The 25280-nt window shown below is 38.6% G+C and overlaps 1 protein-coding gene across 9 annotated transcripts in view; it reads right to left on the bottom strand.

The window, feature by feature from the left end:
- The window catches only part of TP63 (tumor protein p63), a 272129-nt gene that overhangs the window by 13398 nt on the left and 233451 nt on the right, over positions 1–25280 (bottom strand). For 7 of the 9 annotated variants that reach the window (XM_019958208.2, XM_019958196.2, XM_070790193.1 and 4 more), the window contains 6 exons: positions 19435–19621; positions 16889–17004; positions 15582–15691; positions 14808–14944; positions 12865–12947; positions 10266–10402 (listed from right to left, as the gene is read on the bottom strand). In XM_019958208.2, the coding sequence (XP_019813767.1) occupies positions 10266–10402; positions 12865–12947; positions 14808–14944; positions 15582–15691; positions 16889–17004; positions 19435–19621 (770 nt within the window). Of the gene's footprint in view, positions 1–2322; positions 3740–10265; positions 10403–12864; positions 12948–14807; positions 14945–15581; positions 15692–16888; positions 17005–19434; positions 19622–25280 lie in introns of those variants that run through there. The other 2 variants (XM_019958212.2, XM_019958202.2) reach the window with 2 other exon arrangements.

Consider the following 25280-nt stretch of genomic DNA (forward strand, 5'->3'; position numbering starts at 1 on the left):
GAAGGTAGGTCACAAATCATAGATGAACAAAGAAGGAACGTGAATTTTGGAGCCAATCAAAATATGTGGGTTAATATTTTAGATCTGACACAAATCAGTTAAGGGATTTTGGGTTTTATACAAGTCTTTCCAGTCTCATTTTCTTAATCTGTAGAACAGGTATTACACTCACTCCAGAAGACTTGCTATGGAGATTAGATCAGATGATGTAAGAGTCCTGGATACTGTCCTGTAAATTGTAGGTGCTCAAGAGACATTGCTGCCTTTTGCTCTTCCCCTCCAGCTCCAAATGTTTAATACTTTAGTGTGTAGTCAAGGGGATAAGAGGTGTCAGTTTAAGAATTAATAGGAAGAAGTGGCAAGGACTCTTAGCTGGACAAATCCAGAAATTAGAGTGAAGAGATGAATAAGAATAAGAGAGTCTGAAAAGTTCAGAAACTTTGAATGCATCTCCTTTAACGCTGAAGTGAGTGTTAAAGCTACAAGGAGAAAGGTTGTTGTCATCTGTTTATTATAAGCTTGTATGTCTGATGTAGAAAATATTCTGAACATCTCTATGTGCTCTGGAAAAGGGAGCAAAGCTGAAAAAAATCATAACCAATTTAAAGGACTTTAAGAACAACTTTTTTTTTCCTTTACAAATATAATGTCACAATGTTTGAGCAGACAATCCTAAATACTGCTGGGGCATATGAAGAGATGGAAAAAGTGTTCAGAGACAACATAACCTGTGCTGTTATGGTTTCTGTCCCCACTCAAAAAAGAAAATGTGCACACACACAATATACACTCACTAAATGGAAAAAGTCAGAATATAGATATCCCCAGAAAAATAACAAGGTGTAAGCCTCAGGTAATTTTCTCTAGAGGCACTTTACATTTTTTCAGGAATCCAACATACAAAAATTAGGAAAGGTATGTTCCACGTATTTCTAGTTTTGAGTAGAAGTCCTGGTAAAATCAAGTTCTAGTTCTTAACGCAGATAATGTAGGTTTCTGTGTACATTTCTAGGAATAAAATCCCATATCTCAGAACCACAAGAGAGCTTCAGGATCATCCAGGATTGAAATCAGGTTTCCAGATTCCGAGTCTAGTGAGTATCTATGTGGCAGAGAGTTAAGATTCTTGAGAAGACACAAATTCAAAGTCTTCACCGCTTTGCTGGAGATGCCTAGAATTCCACCACAGGATTCCTTCTGTGTCCTTCAATCTTCCACTGCTAAAGAAAAGATAACTCTCTAGTGGAATCTGGCAATGTATCAGGGTGAAGCTATCTTACCAAACCATTGCTGGAGTGCAGTCTCAGATCCTGGAAACACCACAGGTATGAGAGGGGTCAAAAAAAAGTGGGGGGGTGGGGTGGGCGGAAAGACATGGAACATGAGAAAAGGAATGGTTCCTCTTGGAAATTCTGCCCAGTACCATCCCGCATGTAACTTTTCTCGCTATCTGGGGAATTTTGCTTCTAAAGACAAAAGACAGTGTTTCTTCCCCAGCTAGATCAACTGTAATTATAAAATATGTTCCATCAGCTCACATATATGCATGTATATAAACATCATTACAAACACATTAAAAACTTCCATAAAAATAGAGTGAATTTCCGAACAAAAAGTCTGAAAGAAAGTGCAAATGTTAAAAAACTAAACACATTTACTCACCCTTTAAGGAATTTGTGAATTCCTTAAAAGGAAAGTGAAACTTGTCCCAATGTAACAAGATAATCTGATTTCACTATTCTACTTTTATCTCAAACATAAGTTTTTTCTTAAGTGCTTTTCTAAGTGACTATACTATTTTTATTTAGAAAAATAGTTTTTGAAGTTTTAAAAAAGAGTTACTCAAAGATCAGAAACTGTAATTTTTTTTCAAAGCATTGGACAACAAGTTCCACTACAGATTTTTGGATATTTTCTATGGCCTTTGTCACAGAAGCCAAAATATTTAATAAATTGGAATTTGATTTAAATTTCTTCTAAAGAACTTGGCAGCTGAAGATATAACTTGAGACTTGTTCAGCAGTGTAAACAAATGATATTATAAGGGTCTAGCTCTTTATGATGAAATTTAACATGCACAGGGCTAAACATATTTTCAAGTTAGTGTTGGCATTGAAATTTGTTTTTCAGATTGATGACCTTGATACAGAGTATCTTAAATAAAAATAGCAACTACTGGCAATAGTGTAGACAGAACCAAAATGACCTATTCTGCTTGCTCTTTTGACTTACACATGGAACTTCAAGCACTTAAATGAAAATATTCTAGCACTTCAGAGATTTTTAAAAAAGCAAAAGAGACAGAAAAGAAAAACTGCAAGATAAACCAAGATGCAAAAGTTTATTGAAAATTAAAATCACACATCCATAAAGCAACAGCCTCAATAACAAGAAATCATTGCTGTGGTGACACAGAATAAAGAGCTGGTGACCTGGTGTGGGGAGAAGATTTTTTAAGTCTTTATATTATTATTTTTAAATATGATTTTAAAATGGAAATAAATAGATCCTCTAAACTCACTGAACCAAAAAAAGAAAAGTCATCAACTCTAATATTTGGGCCAGGAGGGTTGACTTTAACATGTGTTTACTTGGACATCACTTAGACAAAACTTAAGTGTCCTTGACAAGACACTTTGAACAATGTTAGTGATATGGGTGACTTTAGGGTCAGACTGAGGGACAGGAACTCCAGAGATGTTAATCATAGATTTGGTGTTAGGATTTTGAATTCCACTTTGGGCACTGAAGAATGATATATGACTGTCTGGAAGAATATCACCAGGGTAGTTTTACCCTCTTCTTAAAATGACAAAAGAGGTTTACTTTCCTTGGGGTCCAAACCCCAATTTGGAGGGGTAGATCTCCAGGGTTTCCAGGAGCAAGGAAGACAGTCTATCACATCAGATGCTGACATGGGTTGTTAGTTCAGGGTCTTACACAGCATTAATGAACCTTCTACTACATATGAGGGGAAGATACTGATGATTTAAGTTCTCAAAAAGAAGAAAAGAATCATCCCCTACAGTGGCTACTCGTGGTAGTTATCACCTCTCTGCCCAGCAGTACATTTGATACCTTAGCTTGTTACTATTTGCAGTATCATTGCATGACCAGCATTAAAAGGGCCTGACTGAGTCTCTCAGCCACCCACAGACAATAACAACTTTTTTTCTCCTTTTCTTAAAAAGACATCTAAGTTTGAGACCTGCTCAAAAGCTTCTTTATGAGTTTCAGAAACAACAGAAGGTAACAGAAAAGGGTTCCAATAAACATCGTAATGCCCCTCGTCCCAGCCTGAGCTCCTCCCTCCCGAGAAACAACACAAAAGCTCACAGACAAACACAGGGGTTCCTGACAGACCCATACTAGATCTAAGGATACAGAATCTGCAGAAAACGTGCTTTCTTGTACAGTTTTGAGTCCCTTCAGAGATTTTCTCACTAATGGCTGTGTGCCTTTGAGCAGTTGGGTCTCTGAGCCAAAGTGTCTTCAAGTCCTGGTTACGAGGGCTGGATACACACACATGCACGCATGTGTGTGAGCACACACACACTCTCACACACTCTCACACACACACAGAAACACAATAAACACACATACTCAAAATACAGAGATGGGGCTCTATGGGTACACTGATCGATTTGGGGGACTGGAATGTCTAAAGAAGGCGTCAGATTGTCTCGGGGTTTCTCTCCGCGGCTCCACAAGCTCATTCCTGAAGCAGGCTGAAAGGAGACTGCAGAGAGGAACCAGAGAAAAGAAAAGATGAAGGCTTAGGATTTCACATATTCAAATCCATTGAATGCAGAAACACATCCTTCTACCTTCATGATCATAGTACAGTCAGAACAGAATGCCTGCAAGGCTATTTTTATCCCTTTCTCTTTACCTTTAAAATCACTCAGAGATGACATTTCAAGATTTTGAAGAAGAAGAAGAAAGGAGAAAAGGTAGTGGTAGTTATCCAGAACTCTGAGAATCACTTGTGGAAATTTTTCTTAAAAAGGCATTTTTTCCCAGATCCTTTCTGAGACCAGGCTGGAACCCAAGCATATATATAGTTTTAAGAAGTTCCATAAGTGATTCAGTTGAGGACTACTGAGACAAGGTAGGTCATGATGCTTAGTACATCATTTGGCATACTGGACACAATTAATTGCAAAAGGAATGCAGAGACAAGAAGTAACTTCAATCTTTTGTAAAATGTCATCTACCCAATTATAATGCCTCATTACTGTTCCTGTCTAGTCTAAGTGTGAAGTATGAAGAAATATGATCTTATCAGTCTGGGGGCTGCATCATCCTGCCTTTGTAAAGAACTATTAATGAGCATTTTGTACGTACCCAGATTGCAATGGATAAGTATCTTAATCCTTTCAGTCACAAACTTGGCCTAGAAATGCACATATCAAACTCATGAAAGCAACTTTTGCATAATGAAGAAATCAATTATGCTCAAGGATGCCAGGAACAAATCCTTTTATTTTGCTAAAGGTTGTGCAACATCACAAGCTGTTAGGGAATTGCTGCCCTGATGGCTTTTGAGTCACATTCAGTTATTCCTTGCAAAGGAACAAAGCCATTTTCCCTTGGTCAGGACTGAGATTTAGTAAATCGTCTCACCAGCAAGAATTGGGATCATCTTAAAGAAGATGCCAGAATACAACTTCTTAATAGTAGGGAAGTAATTTATTACCAACTAAAGAACAATGGCTATGACTTTTTCTGTGGATACTACATCTTGGGGCTTCTCTTGGACAAAGGGTTGAATGAGACAACATGCAGAAATCATCTTTCACTTATGATAAAAGTGTCTGGACCAGAGGGGCACACACTGAGACCTAAAACTGAGATAAGTTCTGCAGTGAGACATAAGAACTTAGAAAAGTGAGTTAATCTATCTGAATTTAATTAATTTGAGGATATTTTTCATCATTACCAGCTCAGAGCTAGCAACTCTCTCTCCTGACAACTTCCCAACATCTCTGTGAAGTTCAAAACTAACTGGGTAAACTATAAATGCTCGTGCACTGCCATGACCTGTGAGGTTGAACCACATATTAACCTTTTCAAAAAAATCTATGAAACTAGCAATTTCAACCAAATAATCTGGAAATACGGAAGACGGAAGATTTCTAAGTCAAACTTAGAAATACGGTATTAATCATCTCTCTCAGTGAGAAAGATTTCTGTCTTCTGCTTTCTCCCACAGTGATAATTCTGAAAATATTACTTGCTTCTCTCACAGATACATGAATTTGAAGCAAAATGATAAACATTCTTGAAGAAAACCATAGCTAGATAAGCCTAAAGAAATAGGACTTTACAATGAAACCACAAAGGTAAATAGTAACCACTTGATACAGAGTTGGAAAAGTGGGAGTAAGTGCTTACTTTTGTTTTACTAGGCTTCCCTAGAGGCTCAGCTGGTAAAAAATCCACCTGCAAAGCAGGAGACCTGGGTTTGATCCCTGGGTTGGGAAGATCCCCTGGAGAAGGGAAAGGCTATCCAGTCCAGTATTCTGGCCTGGAGAATTCCATAGACTGTATCGTCCATGGGGTTGCAAAGAGTTGGACAGGACTGAGCAACTTTTACTTTCTTTCTATCTAATACTTTTCTTCATCACTGAAGAATACATATGATAGGTGATGAAGAACTGGTTGCTAAGTATGTAGAAAATGTAGGTCACAAAGAGTTGGACATGACTAAGCAACTCTCACTTGGTTTTATTTTTATAACTTTCTTAACTAATGAAGCAGACCAAATCATTGTAAAGAGCTATATCCTTCAGATCTGATTCTGATCTTGGCTTTGCTCTAAACTAGCTATGAACTCACAGGGGTGAGTTCACTGGGCCTCAGTTTTCTCAGCTATGGTACAAAGAGGCTAAAACTAAGGTCTTGAAGCTCCTGTTCTGCTCTGATATTCTATGACCTATCTGACCAGTGAGCTGCGATCAGAAAGTGATCTGATCCGTACAGGAGAAGGAAACATTAAGAGCTCCTCAGAATGTCCCTATTTGTATTAAAATTAAAGTAAAAATCCATCCTGTAGAAACTCAAAAATAATTCTCCAGTGCTAGGCTAAGTAAAATTTTAACAAAGTAGTTCTGGCTTCAGATCAGGATGAAAGCCAAGGAGGAGACTAAATTAAGAAGGAAAAAATAATGAAAAAGAGATAGTATCACTCTAAAGTACACAAGTCAAAAGAATTGCTAAGAAGGTTTCAAGTGGCTTCTGAAAAACTGTATTAAGAGTTAATGCCCCTTGAAAGTATGATGGTAAGGAATCTAGTGGCATGAATGGGTCCAACTTGTCCTCTTACTAGATTTTGGCTTCTATGAACATAACTCTTTATGTTTATTCCAATCAACTAAAATAAAATTTCTTTATACATTGTATAAAACCTACTTATAACAATTAGAGCCACAAAAATTCAATGAAGATTTATCCTCCAGAAAGCCTATGATCATGAAGGTAATTGTGAAGGAATTTTTGAAAAAGGAAAACCATGCACAAATGAAAAGCAAACAGAGAGAAACATATACTGGGACACTAACAGAAGCAATTAAAACTGAAAATATTTCATTACTACCTTGTACTAAATGTATTATTCCCTTCCCACTGATTTTCCCTCCACTATAAAGAAAAGTATAAAATTGATTCCTCACCAGCATAATATTGGTACTAAATTTTTGCAAAGAATTCACAGGCTATCATAGGCATTTTCTAAGCTGATGTATTATTTTCAAATGATTGCCAGGGAATTAGATTTCTATTTTTGCTTGTCTAATTATTCATGCTTTTTCTTGGAGATCTGCATAAAAATAAAAGAGCTGGAAAAAAAAAACTCAGCTGAAGAATACAGCAACTGGAGAATTTATATAGATATATATCCAACAATGGAGGGAAATCCAGGTATATATAATGTAACAAAGACATAATTAGGCCAAATGTCTATATTTTCCAAAGATTTCATTTTGCAGTCTGTTATATTTCCATGCACAAGTTATCACAGCTAAAGTTAGCTCTTATACACTGTGGAAACAAGCAGTCAAAAACATGCAATGGTACATACAAACAGACACCACAGGGAACTACAGGCTACTAATTGTTCACTATTCATCTGTGAACACACGTGCAAAAAGTGAAAATACGTCTCTAAAATCCTTTGAGCTTCTTAAAATAACAATTTTATGATATAGGTTCTTCTTTGATGAAATAGATGGCTTGATGAAATATGAATTATAATAAAATAATTTCGCTTTAGAGCCATGTCAGCCAGTTAGGCTAGAGAAGTTATAAGCTCTGAATAACTCATCATCTAGAGACACAGAACTATGTATCCTCATGGATCCCATGTAAATGAACAAATGCTCATGCCCTCAGCTGACTGAAGTAGATTGTCTTGGCTTGTAAAATCTCTAAAACTATGACACAAAACTATTCTTTCTATTGTATGATGTAGACAAACTGTTTAAAATGTCCTATAAACTTACATGATGCTGAAAAGAAACTTCCAGAGGCTATTTAAGATTCAAATAGTGTTCTGGTAAGTCACCACCATATTGTAGACTATGGGAGGGCAGGAAACACATCTGTCTCGTCTCTGCTTCTAATGCTTTCACATAGCAGATCCTCAGTAAAAAGCTTGTTACCTGTGTCATGTCAACTATTCTGGTCTTGGCTGATGAGGAACCATACTGTGTATCTAGATGAGCATGTCTAACTTCTTCAGCCAGAAGCAAGAGAAGAGAGGCCTCTGATAAAGGCTGCTATTGTTTTGTTCTGAAATGTCATCCTAAAAGACTTCTTAAAATCTTTTAGTACTTCTCTACTTTAGGATATACAGATCAGCTTCCAAATACTGTTATTAAAAACTATGAATGTCAAGAAGTCATGAAGGATCCATTCTGTTATCTAGAAAGAGGACTGGAAAACTATAGTAAATAGGCCAAATCTGGTCCATAAACTAAGAATGCTTTTTACATTTTTACAAGGTGGAAAAAATTCAAAAGAAAAATGTTTCATGACAAATGAAAATTATATGAACTTCAAATTTCAGTGTCCATAAAATAAAACTTTATTGTAACAACTACTTTCATTTGTCTATATACTGTCTCTGGTTGCTTCTGTGTTTTTGAACAGGGGAGCTGCAAGAAACCATATACATGGACTAGAAAGCCTAAGATATTCGCTACCGGTGCTTTACAGAAAAAAAGAAAAAAAAAAGTGTTTGCCAAACTGTGTGGTAGAAGGTCAGAATCTACAAACCACACTATTTAAAATCAACAGCACTTTTCGCTTTAAGTGAAAAAAAGACAGAAAATCATGGAGCAACTAGTTCGGCATTGAGTAACTCTTCTGACATTATTTTAGCTAAGTCAAACATTTCCAGGCGGACTGAAAATGATCTGGGAGTCTGTCTTAACAGCATGATGTAAGTATCTTGGAGAAGGCATCTATTCCCTGTGGGTCTGTAAAGGATATTACAGGTCTGTTTCTTTGATCCTTGTATGAGTTTATAAGAACTAAATCAGTTTTGCACCTAAATATGTTAATATATATTTCTATCTGATATCCTAAATATTATATAAGGACTGACAATGGGAATTCTGTAACCTTGAATTCTAATTCTCCTCTGAAGTACTCTGTATCCCCAAGGAACCTCCTGATTCAACTTTCTAGTCAGCCTGACTACAAAACCTTATAATTATGATTTGCAAAACTTCTGTGCTAGAAGTGAATGGTAAGATCCCTTTCAGTCAAAAAAAAGTCTTAAATGGTCAAAGAGCCTGAAGTCCTTTAAAGAGAGAGTATGCTTGTTTTTAGTTCCTCTGCTACCCACTCCATATCCCATAGTCAGTAGGTACAGGCTCAGAGAACACCTCCTAAGTATCAGAGATGCAGTCCAACCTCCTCAACTGCATTTATTTTATTTAAAAAAGAAAAACAATATCTTTTTATTACACTTTTCATAGGTATTTCTCTACAGTAGTTAATAATAAATGAGAAAAGATCCATTATTTATTGTTCATTTGTGTTCCTAATGTAAAAGACAATCTGTCATAGGCAAAATAGTTTTGGCTTCATTTCTTTTTGCCTGAAGTATAAAATATCTACATTTTACGTTGATCTATGGAGAAAATCCCATGGACAGAGGAGCCTAGTGGGCTAGAGTCCTTGGGGTCACTAAGAGTCAGGCACGACTGAGCGACTTCACTTTCACTTTTCACTTTCATGCACTGGAGAAGGAAATGGCAACCCACTCCAGTGTTCTCGCCTGGAGAATCCCAGGGACAGAGGAGTCTAGTGGGCTGCCGTCTATGGGGTCGCACAGAGTCGGACACGACTGAAGTAACTTAGCAGCAGCAGCAGCAGCAACAGAGACTCTGGCGATACTTTCGGTATAGACACAATAGATTTTCAGCTCACAAGTGATTATTCTTAACCACAGAAGGGTAAGTATAAATCAGAGTTCTGATTCACCAATTTCCCTTCCTTTCATAAGAGCTAGTGTGTTCTGGTTAGGTATAAAAAACACCATCATCAAAGATCCAAGAATCAAGGTAAAATGAATATATAAATAGTCTGTATGTATATTCTAAAATGGTTGCAAAATCTGGCCTCACTGATGTAAACATGTACTGCTGGAAGACCTAGAATGAGGATGTTAAAACATTGGCAATGCCGCTCTATTTTGCCCTAATGCATCCAGATTTTCCCTAATGACCAGGCACTAGGACTCTGAATCCTCAACACAGCACTCAAAGAAGTCACTTATAGTGAAACCTATGTGCTGTCTCTGGTCTATAATGATTTTCCCAAAAGTGGATTGTGTGCATCCCAGGTGAGGGACAAGATAAGATATTGGAATGAGGAAAAACTATGTGACTTTAAATAGACACATTATTACTAGCATAGAGGATGTATTCAAAATTCTACTATTGATAGATGTGTATGGACCAGGGGCATAGAGAAGAAAACTAATTCTATTAGTGTGAGTCTTTTTTCAGAATTCACTTGAAATGGTTTCAATTCAACTTCAGGATATAGGTGTAACTTGTCAAAGGGAGGGTTATAAGAAACATAGGAGATTGTTGAAGCAGAAAATGGAGTCCTCAAACCAGCTCATGTGAACCTACCAATTTCTGCTGTCTCACAACCTCACCTTCTACATCAGCCAACAACCATCCTGTGGCCGATTTGAATACAGAGTCATCTTAATCACATCTGCTAAAATGACATAGGGATACACTCACTGTTTCTGAAGTAAATGCTGGTGCTGCTGTTGCTGCTGCTGCCTGTAGGTTTCAATCGTGTGCTGAGGAAGGTACTGCATGAGTTCCAGGGATTCTTTGATCTTCAGCAGCATTTCGTAAGTCTCACGGCCCCTTACCTACATAAAAGAGCAGAAGGCAAGAGACAAAAAATGAAGAACTGTAGAACTATCAGAAGTACAGTCAGTCCTCTTTATTTGTGGATTCTGCTTGGACTAATTCACCTACTTGCTAACATCTATTTATAACACAAAAATCAATACTTCACAGACAGGGGCATAATGATGAAAAGTTTACTGTCCCAGTGTGCACGTTCCCAACTGAGGGTGAAGAAGGTGATGTTCCAACTTCTTGTTTCAACTCTTCTGCTGGAAATAAGTGTCCTTCTCTTAGCCTATTTAGGGCCAAATTTTTTACTTTTCTGTACTTTTTGGAGGTACATTTTTTGGTTTAAAATAGTTCCCAAAGGCAGCTTCAATGCTCTCTAGTGCTCCTAAATGCAAATACATTGTAATGTGCCTTATGGAGAAAATTCATGTTAGGTAAGCTTAGCCCAGCCCTGAGCTGTTGTGGTATGGACTATGCATTCAATGTTAATGAACCAATGTGCATGCGTGCAGGCATGCTCAGTTGTGTCCAACTCTTTGCAACCCCACAAACTGTGGCCCGCTTGGCTCCTCTGTCTATGGGATTTTCCCAGCAAGAACACTGGCATGGGTTGCCATTTCCTTCTTCAGCAATGAATCAACAGCATATATTAAATAAGAAACACACATGAAACAAAGTAATGCATTGATCAGTTGCTAAAAATGTGACCAGAAGCTCGCAGGAATCTAATCCTGTATTTCTCATAGGAACAATGATTCAGTATTTGATCGTGCAGTGTCCATTGTGACTTTATAAAGCATAACTACCACAGATAAGTAGAATTAACTGTAATTAAATCTGGAAAGACACAAGTTTTCAGCAGGGGTAAAATGTGCTTCCCTCTTTAAGAGAGTCTCTTAAAAACTTTAAGAAGTCTGAGCAGAACCAGGACTAGGGAAAGGCGAGTGGAGAACAAAGAGCACTTGCCTGATGTGAGAGTGAGTGCCTGTTACGCTGTGCACCTTGGCAGGTCGCCTGTCCCCTCCCTGTCAGAATTCAGAAATGGAAAGATTTTCTCTACCTTTTATTGGGTTAATTCCTACTTATCCCAGCTCTGGCATCATATTCTTTGAGAAGCTTTTGCTGACCTCAACCTTTTAGGCCAAGTCTTCCATTCTTCCTGTGAGCTCCCACAGTGTCACCCTTAACTTTACTGAAGTGTTGATTCCATTATAATACCTCTTTGTCTCCTCACTAGAAGACAAGGTCTTGTAAGGTAAGAACTGTACCTTAATGATCTCTAATGTCAGAGTCTAGCATTTCTGCCATTCAGCAAACACGAACTAAATTCACGGTAAATGAAAAGGTTTTTTTTTTTTTTTTTTCCTTCACACATTTCAGTCTGGCTAATTATTCACTAAAAATAAGATGTAACCATTGATAGGATATTTCCTCCATTAGTACAAACTGAAATTTCATTAAAGAAACAGCTCTTCAACGTGGTTTCTATCTCATCAGCTGAAGACACATCAGAGCTTTCCAAATATCCAGTACAGCAGGAAAATGTTTAACTTAAGGGTTCATATACCAGTTTCCATATGTGGCCTGAGAAACAAGACATTGAGAATCTCAGCTCACTCACTGTCTGACTGTTCTGCCAGCAAGCAGTCTAATTCCCCGACCTGACTGAACTTTAGGGCCTCAAGAAGGAAGGGCTAGTGAGCATGGCACACCCAAACCTGTGGCTTAACTTCAATCCCAGCCAAATCTCCTGGCCCAGCTTGTCTGTATCTCAAGTCAGTGTAGATGACATCAAGAGCCAGATGACAACCACATCAAGTGGTTACCAAAGCTTTGCTGCCACTCTAGATGGCAAAGACCTAAGGTGAGAAGAGCTAAATGAACTGCAACTGTAATCTAAAAAAGGGCACCTTGGTGACCTGGAGAGGGCTTATATTCCTTGTGGGAATGAACAATACTCCTACACAATATTTGGGCCAAATCTCTGGCCATTCCCATATAGTTGAGGATTCTGCCTAGCTTTGCTTTTTTTTTTTTTTTAATAGCATTCCCTAAAAGAAATCACAGGCAACACTCTATAATAGTTTATCAATTTTGTTAATGCCTTCTGACAAAATTTTAGTCCTAAATTGGTATGACCAGGCTGTCTAGGATCATCTTATCACTCTTCAGTAATGAATGATAAATTAATTTTAAAGATTTGCATAAAAAGAACTCTATTAGTAGAAGTGTAGTTCTGACTGGGTGAGTAGTAAGAGGAAGAGCCCACATTATTAATCTGTTCCAGAACTTTAGAGAGGATGAATAATTTCCTAATTTCGCAAAAAACAAGTAGGTTTTCTGTTTTATCTCACTTGCCTCTATCACCCTCTTCACATTCTCATTCACGGATAACCAAAAGATGACCACAGAGTAACAGCTTATTCAGAGAAGGTGACAATGAAGCAATCACGAATACCCAAGGGAGACTCACTGGTAAGTATAACAGTTCATCATCTGGGGATCTTCGTTTCTTGATGGATGTCATCTGGATGCCATGTGTGTTCTGACGGAAAGCTGGTGGAGGAAAAGTGCAAGTTTCATCCTGGGAACATTTCTGAAGCAATAATACATTGATTAAACAGACAGTAGCACCATTGACACTGATGAGATTAGAATTTCCAGTTCTAAGCAGCCATTCAATGAGTGATGATTACTTTTATATTAGATGTAAACTTAACAATAATGAGAGTGATGTGGGGAGGTGAGGCAAAACAAGGAGAGAAAAACGGGAGGTGGGTGCAGGGAGGCTGGGAAATGGCCTCTGGCTTAAGCAGTGCTGCAGGAATCCCTGTGTTTTACTGGAGTGTGTCTGTGAACAGCTGCTCAGCACAGGAAGATAAATTGGAACTGTGTTTTATTTTTCAGATCATTTATCTTCCAAGGAGGTAAATGCAGGCTGTAGGAGTTGTCTTGTCTGTGCATTCAACCTTGTGAGTTCCCCCCTCCCATGTTAATACAAATATCATATAGCCTCTGACAAGCAGTCTCTGGGACCTCAGTTTTCTCTTTGGGAAAATCAGGGAATTAATTTTATATATCCCTAAAGGTTTCCAAAATTTAGAAACTATACCCAGGAACCAGAATATAGAGATGATTCTCCTACTAGAGTTCAGATAATCGTTCTTACTGAAAGTTATTGATTGGTAGGTAACTGAGGTGCTCAGGGAAGCATATGGAGCTAGGCCAACAGACAGACTCAAGAGGAGAATTAGGGTGGAGATATAATTATTGATAGTACATATACTATTGATAATGTATATATAAACTAAGTACTATATATACGATTGTTTGAGGAATAATCAGGGAGAAAAATAACTGGAAAAGCAAATCACACTGAACAGCCCAAAGATGATAAAGGTTAGTTGTTATAACAAATTGTTCTGCAAAATTCAATACCATTTTTATTTCTTCTGCATACTAATCAGTAATAAGATGAAAACATGTTTCACGATATAATTCACAGTGTGATATATTTTAAAATACTTGCTATAGTGATAGCAGTATGCAAGCCATCTTCTAGAATTAAATCTCACGCTTTAGTAGCTTGGGTGGATCAATGGTTTTCAAACTCTGTGACCTGAAGAATGAGACCTCTGGGGGTGAGTACCTGACATGCAAGGGTGGTGTGAGTGAAGCATGAAACCACAGCCCACTCCTGACTCCCACCTCTTCAACTAGAACAGTTCTGCTTTCAGCTATTTTGAGCTCCTCGAAATACTTCATTTTTAAAAAGCTTTTATTGCTTAAAAAAACAAGTCTGAAACCAACTGATCTAAATCATCAGCCTCACTATAAATGATGTAACTAAAGCCCTGAGTGGGTCCTACATCTCAAGATTCAATGAAACCCACAGCTGCATATTCCCCAGACTGTGCTTTATGAAGTTCACTCTTAAGTCTCACTATTCCCCTAGACTCAGGAGGTAGGCAGGTGGCATTTTCAACCCTCACCTTCAGTAACAGAATGATAAATGGACATAAATAGGCTAAGGTACTGGTTCTCAAACTTCAGCTGGCAACAGAGGCACCTACAGGGCTTACAGAACATGGATCCCTGGGCCTCACATCCAGTACTTCTGATTCAGCAAGGCTGCAAACTAAGAGTTTGGATTTCTACCCAGCTTCCAGATGATGCTGATGCTACTGGTCTGGCAGTCATGTCTGGAGGATTGCTGGTTAATCTTCCATGATGATCTGCTTTTGAAAAGCTATAGCGCACACCCAGAATCCATTTCATCAAGAGCTGCAGCTTAAGGTCATAAACGTGTCTCTAAAGCCCTTAGGTCTTATTCTGCAGCTTCTCAAACATCACCCATCAGGCACTGCATCTGGAGGAGACTTAGCCCTACCCCATTGGGCCACTACAGCTACTTACGGCGCTTCGTACCATCACCATTCTTTGTGCTGTCCGAGACCTGCTGCTTTCTGATGCTATCTTCATCCGCCTTCCTGTCTCTCCCTGGGCAAGCACAGATCCGGGCCTCAAAGCAGCGGCGGCCCAGGACTTGCCCACTAGGAATTAAAGGGAAGAAAGGGTTAAATGAAAGGAATTTGAAAAGCCCCCTGCTGGCCATCACCAGTGCACCGGCTCCACCACCAACTCAAGGCTGCTTTGAGGATGGGCCCCCAAAGCATTTGGCAGAACACAAAAGTGCTTACAGGCCATGAGCAATATTAGTAAATAGCATCCATTTGTTCTGCAAAGAACCTCCAAGCCATTAGCTGAACAGCTGTATTTAGCTACATATTTTGAAGGAAACTTGAGTTAAGCCAGTGGATGTCTCCAGATAAAATCCCTTTAGGCAGTTCAGACTTATTCAAAGAAACTGTTAAATGCCTCGCGGCCCACATGAAAACAAACACTGTCTAATCAGAAACTATTCCAGTCAAATGTCAAGAATTCAGGTATGAAGTGACTTGAACACCTTCCCAACTCTTTTTTTTATTTTCTACCTTTACCCACCCTGTTCTGTCTCCACTTTCTTAGATCTTTTATGTAAGTGTTTGCAGCAAGGATTTATAGCACAAAGGACAAAATCTAGGGTAGCTCTCTGTTGTACATGCAAAGGTAATGATAAAACAAACACAGTTTCACTTTGCCCTCTGCCCAGAGTTTCTACAGAATGACAGTTCTGCAAATGCCACTTACTCTCTGGTTTCCAGAGTAACAATGATTAAAATTGGACGTCGGTTCATCCCTCCAACACAACTGCTGTTACACATGAAATTGTACAAGACTGTCGTGAATTCAGTGCCAACCTGAACACAGGGAGGAAGAGAGTCGGTGTGAACAAGGACTTGAACTAACGTTCTTCCTTCTTAGTTCTTCCTTCTTCGTTCTCACTTACTTAAACAACTCCATTTCTGATCAAGTGATATCCTTTCTTCTAAAAAACTACAAAACCCATGGTAGATTCTTCTTTGTCTTGGCTCTTAGGAAGCTTAAAGCTAGTATTTGCAATAGTGGACCCTCTGCACAGTATGAAAGGGTTTTTAAAAATAACCATGGTTGACCCTATTCACTTGCAAGCTGATCCATATCACTTAATTCAAACAGGGTTCATCACATATATGAAAAGTTAGAGATGAAAAAATTAATAACTACAGCAGTAATGCTCCAGGGACATTTCTATGATATGGATACCACAGTACAACATACATGTGAATGTATACTTCCATAACGAACACTCTGGAATTCAGAATTAAATAATCTAGTCCTGAAAATGAATTTATGGGTGAAGCAATCTGAAGCCTAGAGACACAGAGTTATAAGCTAGAAGTCCACAGAAAGAGTCAGCAAATCAAGGGTCTCTGGTCTTATCACTCCAGTGTTCTCTCTGCTGCATCATGCTGCTTTTCTAATCTGCCATCCTGTACATTCGAACTTCAACTATGAGATCCCTCTTAGGGTCTCCCATTTCGGGATAGTGTAAAAATGGTGGTGGTGGTTTAGTCGCTAAGTTGTGTCCTACTCTTGCAACCCCATGGACTGTAGCCCACTAGGCTCCTCTGTCCATGGGATTTTCCAGGCAAGAATATTGGAGTGGATTGCCGTTTCCTTCTCCAGGAGATCTTCCCAACCCAGGAATCGAACCTGGGTCTCCTGCATTGCAGGCAGATTCTTTATCGACTGAGCTATGAGGGAAAAATACTTGCATCCAATACTCATGTACATCTACTACCAGCTGAATTTCCGATTAAGATCTCTGGATAATAATGCCATGTATAAACTCAACTGTAGATTCAGTTATTTTCTGCCTTTAAGATGAGAACATGGGCAACAGAGCCATGTTACCAGTAACAAATTTGGTATAAATTTAGCAGTTTTGAAGGGGGATAGAGAAGTGCCTCGTGAAGAGAAGGGAGACAATAAATACAAAAAAAGTTATCTATTTTATAACTAAGATAGAATTATATGCTTGAAACACCTCCTATGCCCAGTCCTTATCTGCTTACCTGAGGTGGCTCATAAGGTACCAGCACACTTTGTCTTCCTGTGATGGGGTCTTCTACGTACTGGGCATGACTGTTACCTTCTACTCGAATCAAATGACTGGGAGGGGCAATCTGTCCTACAGAATGGAAAAAGAAAAAAAATTAGCTCATCAACCTCAAAACAAAGAAAACAAAATGAAACTATGGACAGAACACTGGTGGTCAAAGAAATAGTTTGAATAATAGAGGAAATATACATCCTTGAAAAGAAGACTAGATCCTGTTGCCAGAGATCTAACACATGAAGGTATCACAACCTTTATAGCCACAAAAAGGTCAGGAATGGTCATCTATATATAAGGGAACAGTCCCATATTTCTGGGCTCAAGGTAAACAAGTTGTAGAGGACTCTATAACTACATCTCTAAGCTGATCCATACAGAGCATTTTTCCAGCCTCTCTGAAAAATGGAAGAAAAAGGAACAAGTTAATTTAAAAAATATACCTGCCTGACAGAAAACACTGCCCCCAAATTGACCATTTAAAACACTATGAGAAGCTAAGAATGGCAAGGATAGAACTTTCATTTGCCTATTCTATTTTTCATGATTAAGTCACAGTTTTACTTTGGTCATAAAGATGGAAAACTAACTTTATTTGTTGTACTGCAATTGTCCCAGGTTAGAGGGTAAAAAAGGGAAGCAAGTTTTGAAAGGAACATAAACAAAGTTTCACAAAATGTGATACCTGGTAGAACTCAAAAATAAAGACGCTGCTCTAAGAGTTAATGCTGTAAAGATGTTTTTTAACCTTTGGTCTCATATTTTCATTCTACAGTAACTGATACTCAAAGTAAAAGGCTTCATATATCAAGATGCTCTCTGTTGCCTGAAATATCATATATTATGGCAAAAATTTTAAATAACTATTGTGCTAAAAAATAAGAAAAAAGCAAACAAAAACAAAAAATGGTTATGTCATCTTGACAGATCAAGAGAAGTTATGGAAACCGATAACAAAGCCTAGCTATAGAGAATAACTTCTACAGCATATTGTTAAGTGAAAGGTAAGATGCAGAGGTATGGATAATAAGGTCATATACCAAGGACTAGGAATTCATATGTAAAAATTAGCTGTGTTAAGGTGGAGAGATTTTAACTTTATTTCCTTTTTTAAATTTCTATCTATTCTCTTTCTCCATTACTTTTTCTTTACCACCTATTATATTATCTACATACATATACTCTGGGTATATGTATACATACACATACATATACTCTGGGTATATGTATTTTTATACATACATATGTATATACATATACATACATATCTCTGGGTAACCTACCAATCTTTCTATTTTTCACATAATTTCTATAAAAGGTATTCTAACTCCCAATCCTCCTGTCTCCTGATTGCTCTTTGATGAATCTTCATGCTTTCTCTTGTCCTTCCTTTCAACTATTTTGTGTTCTTGACTTAGCCTCCCTTCATAAACTTTAGAGTAGTAAATGTAAGAGGACCCTTGGAAATAATGACCACTTCTGTAAAACTATTACTGAATCTGAGGCTCAGAACCTGGGATCTAACTTATCTATGGATACAGCACTTAAAGGTGGCCCCAAGATAACCTGCTCTTTGACTGTCAGTCCTTCACTTTACTGCTTCCCCTCCTAAGCTCCTGTTCTTGATCGTCCATTTACTCCTCTTGTTTGTTATTTGCCTTCATTTATTTCTTATTCCCCATTTTCCTCTTTTTTTTTTTTTTTTTTTACTATTTCTCACTTTGTATGCTCTTTTCTCTCACCCTTCTAGACCCTAATCAGTCCAGCCTTGACAATAACCCCAGGAGAGGCACTGAAGCCCTTAGCAGGGGACCAACAGATCAGAGGCCACACTGTTCTTCTTAAAACCCTCTCATTAAAAAAAAAAAAAAAAAAAAAAAAGGGAAGTGTTAGGTAGTTAGAAAAGGAAAAAAGGAGTCCAAAATGGTGGTGGCTAAAAGACAAAGGGAAAAGCCCACAATAACAGAACAAAAGAAAATCTGCAGACTGGAGTGGGAGTGAGAACCTCAGGTGAAACATAGCTAGCCCTAATTTGCATAGGAAGAAGAGACAAAAAGTACAAAAAGAGAGACCCAAGATGGATTGAGGCCTCTCTTTTGGGGTCGGCCCACCCTCATGCCTCCAGGGTATACTATCCTCTGTTTGCTGAATAAAACTCTGAGCTGTAAATGAGCTGTAACATTGGTCTGCCATTTCAAATCTTTGTTGCCAAAAGACAGAACCCAGGAAATTACTCACTCTCCCGACAGAAGGAAGGAAGAAGCAGGGAGAAGAGAGGCAAGTCCAGGTCATCCAGCGATTACCAATATTAAAATAAGCAGTTTAATTATTGTGAAAGCCTGAAATTTATTCAACATTATTCTCAGACAGTCTTATCACCCAAAAAGGTAGACTAAGCTGCCATCAGATTGCAGAGGTTGGAAACAGATAGGTGGATCCCAGACAAAACTCTCCACAGGAGCTCTATTTCAAGCTTAAACAGCCACAGATCCCCATTCTCCTTACCCTCATTGAATTCACGACTCAGCTCATGGTTGGGGCACCTTTTTACCACTTCAGTGACATGCTCGGCCTTCTTGTAGACAGGCATGGCCCGGATGACAGCACCCTGAGGTGGTGGGGTCATAACCTTGATCTGGATGGGGCATGTCTTTGCAATCTGGCAGTACAGCTTCTTCAGTTCAGTGGAATACTGCTTAGAGATGGGTCCATGGTGGAGGAAAGAAAGGAAACAACAGGAGATTTTGTTATATTCAAAATCAGAACAAGGAAATATATATACATTTTTGGTAAACATGTTCCTTTAGAGCTGCCTGTTTGAAACTCAGCAGGACCCTATGGGACTCCTGGATATGGAAGCCTGTGTCCCCCACTCCTTGTTTGTAAGGAGCAGACTCCAGCCTCTGTCCTTCCCAGAGTCCCAAAGGACAGATTCAACATTCTGGTGATAAGGGAAGGGAGAGGATGCAAAGACAAGGGAAGAACAGGCAAGAAACAACAGTGCAGCCTTAGGGCAGGGTCCTGGTCCCCCCTCAAGGGACAGAACACAATCTTTAAGCTCTTATTAGAACCAAAACCCCCAATGGAATGGATTTAGCATTCCTCACTCCAGAGAACACCTGAGGCCATATTAAAGGAGCCAGAGAAAGGCATCATGAGATTACCTGAAATCAGATTAAAGGAGTGCTGGCCCTGCACACACTCTAATCTTATCATCAACCTCACTCTGGAACCACTGCTATAAAGCTCCTTACCAAATACTCCCAGGTTGGGTCACTGTTTTTGAGGGCAGGATCACACTGTGTACCCTTATGACTAGTAAAGAAATAAAGCTATCCTTTTCTACTTCACCCCAAATTCTGCCTCTGAGATTTGATCTGGTACCAGTGCACAGAGACCAAGTTTTCAGCATCACGTTCACCATTGGTTGAAACCATTTATCAAAACACAGTTGTGTTATTATTTACAGTTATCATCTCTTCAGGATGAAGAAACTGATTCTCAGAAATCTCTCAATGATTAACACTCTGAACAGGTTTATAGAGTACTGAAAACTAAATGGAAAAACAGTATTCTCATGTGTTGAGTGATATTAAGCAGACTATAATTAATCCTACCCTTATGCTACTCTAGAGAGATTCATAGAAATTAGGGGTATGGAAAAAAATGTTTTCAGACAGAATATCTGGTAGATAGTGAAGAGATTTCATTTAAGGTCAACCAACTAGAAAATTGCAAAAGTTCCCTCAAACAACTGCACTTATCTTGTAAGGTCATAGCCTAAAAGAATGAGGGATCTGAAAGGGGTCATTTGGTCCTACGTTCTCATGAAAGGACTGCCCTATTACAACACAGTAAGACATGGCAGCAATAAAGATGATCTTTTCATTCACAAGGGACTGAAACTTTCCTACTATACTTCCTTCTGAATGGAAAGGAAGTTCAGTGGTTGGTTGGTTGGTTGGTTGTAGAATTAGAAAATAGGGTAGAGAAAGCATGAGACCTTGAAAATAAAAGTTCGTCCTTGTTTCCTTTTAGAAAGTCTCCATTCTAATCCTTATATTATCTTAAACCTTAAGCGATCACCCTGTGGGTCAAAGTCTCATCACTGCATTCCTCCTCATTCTGAGGTTGAGTGAAACCACTTGGGCAATGGAACTGCTGGCCAAGAGCAGGGCACCTAGTAACATTTACCCAAACAAAGGTAAACAGACACACACACACAGGTTACAAATCTCATTTGGCAACAATATTTTTCCAGGGAAAAGACAGTGGGGAGCAGGAGCCACAGTGGCAAAGGGATTCATTACTGCTATGCTCCAACCCAACTCTGAATAGAAGCAAATGTCCCATGGAAAAGCACATTTAAAAATAACTGCTTTATTTCTTCCTTTTGAAATATAATATTTATTTAAATAATCTTTTTCTCCCAAGCATTTCAGTATATGAAATTTTCAGTTACGAATTTCCCAATACTAGATGTGTATTGCATAATCATTTCTCCATGCCCACAGGTCAAGGATTAAGCACAGCAAAAGGGTTTTACATAGCTTGAAGAAATAGGAAGCATGCCAAAAATCAACCACAAAAATAAAATTCTACTTGGGAAACACAATGAAATCTAGATGGATATTTTTGCTCAAGTGTTTTTTACCCAATGACTTTACAAACTAAGACATTGTCTTATAACATATTATGAATTCTCTTTTATTGACAACTCTCAGTAAATAAGCCTATCTGTTCGTGTTTAAGTTAGGAGATATATAATCTAAACATGAGTTTCATAAAATGTACCTTAGGAAAGATGACTCCAAAATAAGTTTGCCAGCTAACACCTGAAGGCAAATAAGGCACCCATCCAGATATGTAAAGATTATTAAAAAAAGAAGGATAAGTGCTCAGAGTAGGACAGTTAAGAGGAACATTCCATTTTAATAACTGATATACTATAAATCACACCTGACAGACTAAAATGTAAAAGTACTAAGAATAATCTTAGGCATCATCAAGTGTTAAAACTTCACTCATTCTCAGAGATGGGAGTAGGGAATCTAATTTCTGAGTTTCAGTAATCTATATGCAATAATAACTTCACCATTATTTTTTTTTTTTTTTTTGAAATCTGGTATAAAAAACTTAATCTTCACAGAAACCTAAGAGGAAGGTATTACAGATCTACAGTCTCTTATCTGAAACCACTGAGGCCAGATGTTTTAGAATCCAGAACTGTTTAAATTTTAGAAATGGAGTAGAGTTCATATGAAAGTGAAAATGTTAGTTGCTCAGTCCTGTCCAACTCTTTGCAACCCCATGGACTATAGCCTGCCAGGATCCTCTTTCTATGGAATTCTTCAGTCAAGAATACTGGAGTGGATTGCCATTCCCTTTTCCTGGGATCTTCCTGACCCAGGGATTGAACCTGTGTCTCATGCATTGCAGGCAGATTACCATCTGAGCTACCAGCATGTGTTATAAATACCTCCAGCAGGATTTAATGGGCTTCCTTTGTAGCTCATGGGGTCTCAAACTGAGTGACTAACACTTTCAATTTTTTCTTTCACTATAATCAAACCTTAATATTTCTTCAGAATTCATGAATATTCACAATAAGTGGAAAATGAACATAAACCCTTAATGTTCAGGCCAAGTTTCGCCACCATGTAAATTTGCCACAAATTTATGAAATTACAACAAAACCAAAGCAACTTCTGTTTTTCAGAGTTCTCTGAATTTCGGAATTGCAGAAAACAGATAATGGATCATATTATTATCTACAATTTACAGATAAGAAAAAGGCAGCGGGAGGACTTGCCTGAGGTCACAGTGAAGAGCTGCTCAACAACCAGTATATAAGAATCATCCTGAGACCTGGAACAGTTCCTCATCTCTCATTCTCTTGGCTCAACAGTGCATATATTTATGCTTTTATTTTTTCATAATTCTCAACCATATGGCTATTTTCTGAATCAGCTTAAGAGGTATACAATCTTCTCTAACATTAAAATGGAGCTTGATAGTGATCTACTTATCAGCAATAATTCCTCTTTATTTCTCAGTAGAATGGGCTTCCCAGGTGGTGCTAACAGTAAAGAACTCGCCTGCCAATATAGAAGACAAAAGAGACATGGGTTCAACCTCTGGGTTGGGAAGATCCCCTGGACAAGGGCATGGCAACCCACTCCAGTCTTCTTGCCTGAAGAATTCCATGGGCAGAGGAGTCTGGAAGGCTACAGACCATGGGATCACAAAGAGTCAAGACAACTGAAGCGACTTGACACACAAACATATAATAATGTTTGCTCCTTTTAGTGCAGGAGAAGCACCAAGTGATAGAAGTGAAATAACCCTGGCCCAGGAGGAAGGTGATCTGTAGTTTAGGACCAGCTGTCTGTCAGTACTTCTATTGTGACTGGGAGGAATTCATGAGTGAGGTCCTGTTGTTTCACATGGTTTAAGGTCCTCTATATTCTGGCTTAATCTTTCATTCCCTCTCCTCATCCTCCAAACACACACTTTCCACCTCCCTTTTCTACCCATGCAAACACACCATACACTCATCACCCACAATTCAAGCATATTTCCCCTGTTTTCCACATTGCACTGGGACAATTTCGATATCACTCCTCAGGTAGAGATGCATCTAGGTTATAAACCATATTTTTCAATTTTTGTGATGAGCTTTACTACTGACTATATCTAAATGTCTGACTAGGATACATTCCAATTGTTGCTTCCGGTTAAACTTCCCAGACCCGTTATTCAGTATCAGAGGGGCTGAAGCTAGTCTCATGCGGTTGCTTCTTGACAAAGCCAAGCTTCTTCTACTCAGTGTCCTTCACGGCTTGCTAATTGGTTTTGTAATGGTTTTTAATATTTTTCCAATACTAAATTCAGTCTCTCTGGCCTATAGTGTTTTCATAATTCCTTAGATTTGTCCACTTCCCCCACCAAATAGCTACTTTCATATTTACTGATTTTCCACACTTCTGCAAGATCACCAAAAATGGGAATCTGACTTACACAAAAATTTTAAATACCCTGGTGATTCAAGTCAGCAGAGACTGCAAATTGGAATATATCTGGCTTCTTTTAATATCTCTCTTCCTCTCTGGGACTTCTAAAATCTGCCCCTAAAATGCTCCCAAACATTGACTTGAGATTCTGTACATCTAAAGACCAATTTCTTCTTTTGGGTATGTATGTTTTGTTTTACTTTAATCAGCTTTGAAGTCTAATATACTATGTGAAAAAGTGAAAGTTGCTCAGTCAAGACCCTTTGCCACCCCATAGACTGTAGCCCATCAGGCTCCTCTGTCCATGAAATTCTCCAGGCAAGAATATTGGAGTGGGTAGCCATTCCCTTCTCCGGGGAATCTTCCCAACCTAGGGATGGAACCTGGGTCTTTCATTGCAGGCAGATTCATTACCATCTGAGCCACCAGGGAAGTCCTCTAAAATATTAGAAAATACATTCATTTTTAAGTGTACATGTTGATGACTTTTGACAAATGTACACTTCAGTATAACCACTATCATGAGTAAGATACATACACTCTCTCTTACCCCTGCCTAACCTTCCTTCAACCCCCAGCTCTCATTAAAATTATCTGACTCCCCTTTTCAGTCATTCCTCTCCCCAATAACTTCTCAGGCATTCATCCACCTGCTTTCTCTCATTATACTTTTGCCTTTCTAGAATTTTATAGAAATAGAATAATACTGTACAATCATGTGCTTGGATTAGCATAATGCTTCTAAGATTCATTTATGTTTTTGTGGGTATTAGCATTCCATTTTATTATTTAGTGGAATTCCATTTTCTATCAAGTCACCAATTATTTCCAGTTTTTTATTAGGATAAATAAAATTACAGTTGTTTTCCACATCTGTGGCTTCCATATCCATGGATTCAATCAAGAAAGGACTGAAAATATGGGGGGGGGGGGGATTTTCCAATAAGTTCCCAAAACCAAAACTTGGATTTGCCATGCAAGCAACTATTTACATAGCATTCACATTGTAGGTGGAGAAGGCAATGGCACCCCACTCCAGTACTCTTGCCTGGAAAATCCCATGGATGGAGGAGCCTGGTAGGCTGCAGTCCATGGGGTCGCTAAGAGTCGGGCATGACTGAGCAACTTCACTTTCACTTTTCACTTTCATGCACTGGAGAAGGAAATGGCAACCCACTCCAGTGTTCTTGCCTGGAGAATCTCAGGGATGGTGGAGCCTGGTGGGCTGCCGTCTATGAGGTCACACAGAGTCAGACACAACTGAAGCGACTTAGCAGCAGCAGCAGCAGCACATTGTAGGATGCATTATAAGTAATCTAGGGATGATTTAAAGTACAA

The sequence above is a fragment of the Bos indicus genome, chromosome 1 (assembly GCF_029378745.1).
Source record: "Bos indicus isolate NIAB-ARS_2022 breed Sahiwal x Tharparkar chromosome 1, NIAB-ARS_B.indTharparkar_mat_pri_1.0, whole genome shotgun sequence".
Taxonomy (NCBI): domain Eukaryota; kingdom Metazoa; phylum Chordata; class Mammalia; order Artiodactyla; family Bovidae; genus Bos; species Bos indicus.